The sequence below is a fragment of the Tarenaya hassleriana genome, unplaced genomic scaffold (assembly GCF_000463585.1).
Source record: "Tarenaya hassleriana unplaced genomic scaffold, ASM46358v1 Cleome13, whole genome shotgun sequence".
Taxonomy (NCBI): domain Eukaryota; kingdom Viridiplantae; phylum Streptophyta; class Magnoliopsida; order Brassicales; family Cleomaceae; genus Tarenaya; species Tarenaya hassleriana.
Genome location: NW_010963495.1, coordinates 2,190,850 through 2,195,672, shown reverse-complemented (window position 1 = coordinate 2,195,672; position 4,823 = coordinate 2,190,850). Strand labels below are relative to the sequence as shown.

At 41.3% G+C, this 4,823-nt stretch overlaps 3 protein-coding genes across 5 annotated transcripts in view; 1 reads left to right on the top strand and 2 right to left on the bottom strand.

The window, feature by feature from the left end:
* Positions 1-627: 627 nt before the first annotated feature.
* Positions 628-2,321, bottom strand: LOC104807605 (UDP-glycosyltransferase 84B2). 3 transcript variants are annotated; one of them, XM_010532965.1, is made up of 2 exons: positions 1,011-2,321; positions 628-793 (listed from the first exon to the last, which is right to left on the bottom strand). In XM_010532965.1, the coding sequence occupies exons 1-2, from the start codon at positions 2,279-2,281 to the stop codon at positions 688-690; spliced, it is 1,377 nt and encodes a 458-aa protein (XP_010531267.1). In that variant the 5' UTR covers positions 2,282-2,321; the 3' UTR covers positions 628-687. The 3 variants fall into 3 exon arrangements, with proteins under 3 accessions (XP_010531267.1, XP_010531268.1, XP_010531266.1); XM_010532966.1 differs by having other exon boundaries at positions 628-846; positions 1,064-2,321; XM_010532964.1 differs by having other exon boundaries at positions 628-960; positions 1,178-2,321.
* A 1,190-nt stretch (positions 2,322-3,511) lies between these two features.
* LOC109116433 lies at positions 3,512-3,984 on the top strand. Its single transcript, XM_019201839.1, has one exon. The coding sequence runs from the start codon at positions 3,563-3,565 to the stop codon at positions 3,809-3,811; it is 249 nt and encodes an 82-aa protein (XP_019057384.1). The 5' UTR covers positions 3,512-3,562; the 3' UTR covers positions 3,812-3,984.
* Positions 3,985-4,623: 639 nt separating this feature from the next.
* The window catches only part of LOC104807604 (UDP-glycosyltransferase 84B2-like), a 1,638-nt gene continuing 1,438 nt past the window's right edge, over positions 4,624-4,823 (bottom strand). Inside the window, exon 2 of the mRNA XM_010532963.1 lies at positions 4,624-4,823. This exon is cut by the window's right edge and continues 4 nt beyond it. Within this exon, the coding sequence (XP_010531265.1) occupies positions 4,684-4,823 (140 nt within the window). The 3' untranslated portion in view covers positions 4,624-4,683.

The following is a 4,823-nucleotide window of genomic DNA, read 5'->3' as shown; positions in this document are numbered from 1 at the left end:
AATTCGAAACTTGGATATGTAAAAAAATTAAAAATTCAGAGACAATATATATATATCATGTTCCGTAAACACGATATTGTGTCATATTTAGTAACATATTTTTGGATGCATTTCGGTAAGATATTTAATTTTTGCAAGTTTGAAACTGTTAGGAGGGTGAAAACAGGGGAATGTATTCGACAGTCTCTTTGCTTAATAATGTTCGATTGGATTTGATTTTCAACTTATAAGCGTAAAAGTTGCACGATTCTCTTCCATCTTGCCTTCCTTGGATTTGCTATAATCAAGCAACATTTTGCGTTTTGCACGTTTTTTTAAACATTTAAGCAAATTGTCTCTTAATTATTTTTTTCTGCAACTTCCACGGTCACAATTTTTTTTTACCGTTCCTTAATTACAACCAAACATGGAATTTATCTTAACTTTTTTTTATTAATAACAAGATAATACGATATTCATATTCGAGGATTTTGGTTGATGCAGAAATAAAGTGTAGATGTCATTTAGAACAAACAGTTTCGATTTAACCATTGAAAACAAAAGTATAATACTATGGACGCATTTTGTTTATCATATAGATTTCACAACTATAGATACACAAAAAAAAAAATAGTTTATTAGAAATTCGATGAAGTTCTTATTAAAATATGCAATTAAAATAAGTTGGTATTATTTTTTTTTAAATGTCTAAGTCCTCATAATGTCCCCAATGAAGGCGTCCAAGTTACGGCTCGATGACCCATCACGCGCCACCGCCATCCTAGCCGCCGCCTTGTGCTCTGCTGCCCTCCGCCTCATCTCTCCGGCCGCTGGCCCCTCCGTCACCGCCGTAATGCACCTCTCCACCTCCGCCGTCTCCAGCTCTCCGCCGTCGCCGTTCCTCATCCGCACTCCGACGCCGAACACGTCGACCAGAAGCCGCGCGTCCGTGGGCTGATCCGTCCACACCGGATAAGCCACCACCGGGACACCCGCGGCCACCGTCTCGGACGCCGCGGTCTGCCCTCCGCCTCATCTCTCCGGCCGCTGGCCCCTCCGTCACCGCCGTAATGCACCTCTCCACCTCCGCCGTCTCCAGCTCTCCGCCGTCGCCGTTCCTCATCCGCACTCCGACGCCGAACACGTCGACCAGAAGCCGCGCGTCCGTGGGCTGATCCGTCCACACCGGATAAGCCACCACCGGGACACCCGCGGCCACCGTCTCGAGCGCCGAGTTCCAGCCGCAGTGCGTGACGAAGCAGGCAACCGCCACGTGGCCAAGCACCTTCTCCTGCGGCCCCCACTCCACCACCTTTCCTCTCCCTTGCCCCACCATCTCCTGCAACACGGCGTCGTTTAGTGCCCTCTCCACCGGCCTTATAACCCAGAGGAATGGCTTCCCCTTGTTCTTGAGCGCCGTCGCTATGCTCGCGATCTGATTCTCCGTCGATTTGAGTATACTCCCGAAGGATATGTATATCACCGATGACGGAGCTTGCTTGTCGAGCCACTCGATGCAAGAGTCCTCTGATTTCCACAGGTCTAGGGTTTTCCCGTTCAGAGCCTCGTCCTCTTTCTCTTCTTCCTTGAGGAGAGATTGCGAAACCAGCGGACCGATCGGGATTAGTGGTTTCAGACCAGACATCGATTCGATTATCTCTGGTTCGAGTTCTTGAAACGAATTCACCAAAACCCATTTCACACTATTCAAGCAATCGACGAAATCCTCCATCAGCTTCCCGAAAACCCCACCGGAAGAAGGTAGAATGAACGAGGGAAGGTCCCTGACCTCCAACAACGGCAATGCCGGTAATTTTAAGGTTTGATTCAGATCATTGAGATCGGGGAAAGCGTTAGGATTCGTGTAGTAACGGTAATAAGCCGAGAAAACCCCGCAGGCTTGGATCCAGAGGACGGCACAGGGGATGCCATGAGCAGAGGCAACTCCAGGAACCCAGGGGGTGAAAGGGCTCGAGATTATGCATGAGAATTTCCTGTCCTTGCTGAGATTTGTGATGATTTCGGACAAGTTCTTGTGGCCGACCTGTCTCAGAGACTCCAGCATTGTCTCGTTGTTCCTGGTTTCGTCGTCCAGGTGGTCGGAGAAGAAAGCAAGGTCCAACGACGGGTTGGGGGTTCCGCCGGAGCAGAGACGCTGGCGAGTTTGTTCGCCGGTGGCGAGGGTGACGTGGACGTTCCTTGGCACGAGGAGTTTGGCCAATTTCAGCATCGGGTTAATATGGCCTTGCATCGGCAGTGTCACCATTAGAACATGGGTTACTTCATCTCCACGGCACCCCATTCTCTTTTTTTTTTTTATAAATAAAATGTATTATTTTATATGAATCTTTCTTATTTTAAAAAAGATAATGAAGCTGTGGAATTGTCATGTGTTTATATAGTGAGTATTGTTTTAATAGTTAATTAATTTCATCTCATGATTTTGGTAACTCAATCTACGACTATTTGGTAAATCAAATCTCAGTTGATGCAAAAATTCAAGAGTCTAACATATCCTTAATATCCTTAAGATTTGAGAAATGAATCTGGCTAGATTTCCAATTATAAGCCACTTCAATAAAGTGATGACATGGCAATACCAATTGAATGCATCACTTATTTCTTTTAGCCCATTAAACCGTTGGGCTCGTTTAATTTTTACACTTTACGGCCCAAATAATTCGGTCCGATCCAAATCCTAAGCAAGCCGGACTTTATGTCATGTCCATATATAAAATAAATATAAGATTTCCGACGTTCAAAAAAAAAAAAAAAAAAAAATCAAAGCACAAACATGATTACGTAACAAAAAACTTGAAAAAAAAAAAAGTTGGAATTCAAACACTTTTACAAGTACTACTATCAGTCGTAGGAGGAGGCTTCGGTCTTTGGTCTATGTATCTGCTCTTAACGTTCTGAACCCATCTGCCGTCTGCTACAAAACAACCGACCAACGATTATTATACTCTCGTAAATTAATTAATCTCTCTAATACCCATTTCATATGTATTTTTGGTTTGGTTCTTGTTTAATTTCAGTTTAGTTCTGGTTTATCTTTTGATTCACACAAGTCACAAATTTATCAAACCGAAATAACCCGAATCTGAAATAAAAATTATATTAAACCGAAAATAAATAAATACCCGATCGAGTTCATATTTATAGGATCATTCTAGTATTTGTTCAAAGTATGCTCTTATCCTATGTTTAAATCCAAACGTGAGGAGGGATATTAAACTGGATTTTTCCGATCTTTTGGAAAAAATAGTTGGGCCAAACACACGGTGAAGATTATAAAAAAAAATTTGTTTTTAAAATTCTCTGACAAATTGTAAAAGACAAACACTTTGGGAAGCAGCATGGTGTTTTCCCACGAGGAAGCAAATTCAAAATATAATGTGTTTTGGTTGAATTCCAAAGTCATAAAAATAGTGTGTACTCCATCTGAAAAATTCAACCTTTACTTCCCCTCTCCGACACTATAAAGCTAAGCCCTCCCTCCTTCTTCATCTTCACACCAGCAAATCAATTTCTTCACTGTCTGAAACCCTAAATCTCCATTGACACACATTTTCTTCCCAAGATGATGAAAAAGGTCATAGCTTCCGTTCTCTTCTTCATGGTGATGGGTTCTATTCTTGTGGAGGCTCGTCCGCTCGGCTTACCAGAGGCCGGGGAGAAGCTTGTGGCCGGTTTTTTCGACGGTCTGTCGCTCGGATCCATCAAGCAATCTGGTCCGAGTCCGGGAGAAGGTCATAAATTCACGGACCGAAGGAATACACTCGGAAGTATTAAGCCCTCGGGTCCTAGCCCGAGCGGTCCTGGTCACTAATGGAATCGGTGGCTCGCCCGCTTTAATGCATACGTTCCGGTTTATTGACTACCGGTGTCTCATTCCATTGTTTTTTTTTTCTATTTATTTATTATATTTCTTTAATTAACTAGTACATTATTCAGGCTCATTAGTACAGGATTTATTTCGTATAGGATTTATTTCTTTTTTAAAAAAATTATTTGAATCATTTCTGATGTTTGTACTGCACAATAAAATTGATGTATTCATTTGTTCTTCTGATAAATTAAAGATAAATATTTCCGGCTATTTATATTTTTATCGTTATAAAAAAAACAGAGCGTGTTTCTTTTTTTAATTCATAGAGATAATGTATAAGTATAACACATGTATGTTTTTTAAATTATGAGAATGTTATATGTTCCACAAAATGCGTCCATCCAAAGGAATACCAAATAAGAAACAAGTAACATCCTTATAATGTATAAGATTCGAAATCCAAATTACATTAAATATTATAAAATATAGATTCAAATTTTATTTTAATAATATCCAACACATTGTTTTCACACCAGAACATCTTTAAAACCCCAACAATTTATTTAATATATTTTTTCTGTAGGTGTTTTTTATGGCCTTTCAAGAGATTGCTAATGTATATGATATAATGTCAATGTCTTTTTTTTTTGTAAAATAATAATCTAAACCCAACAAGGAGAAGAAGGCCCATGAGATGATGGCATTATGCGGATGATGTGACGTCATTCTCGACCTCCGTCCCCTCGGAGATACGACCAATTTTTTTTGTTTAATGGACCAAAAATGGGTTTATCATATCGCCGACGCCGATGAAATTCTAAATTTACATATGGAATTTAAATAAGTTGGTAATAATTTTTTTCAAAATGTCTCTAAGTCCTTATAATCTCCTCAACGAAGGCGTCCAGGTTACGGCTCGAAGACCCATCACGCGCCACCGCCATCCTAGCCGCCGCCTTCAGCTCCGCTGCCCTCCGCCTCATTTCTCCAGCCGCTGGCCCCTCCGTCACCC

Bases quoted from the DNA above. Each gene is read 5' to 3' on its own strand.
- LOC104807605 (XM_010532965.1), bottom strand. From the start codon at position 2,281: ATGGGGTGCCGTGGAGATGAAGTAACCCATGTTCTAATGGTGACACTG. The intron at 794-1,010 runs GCGGAGGGCAGA...CGGAGAGATGAG, and splicing joins CCAGCGGCCGGAGAGATGAG to GCGGAGGGCAGCAGAGCACA.
- LOC109116433 (XM_019201839.1), top strand. From the start codon at position 3,563: ATGATGAAAAAGGTCATAGCTTCCGTTCTCTTCTTCATGGTGATGGGT.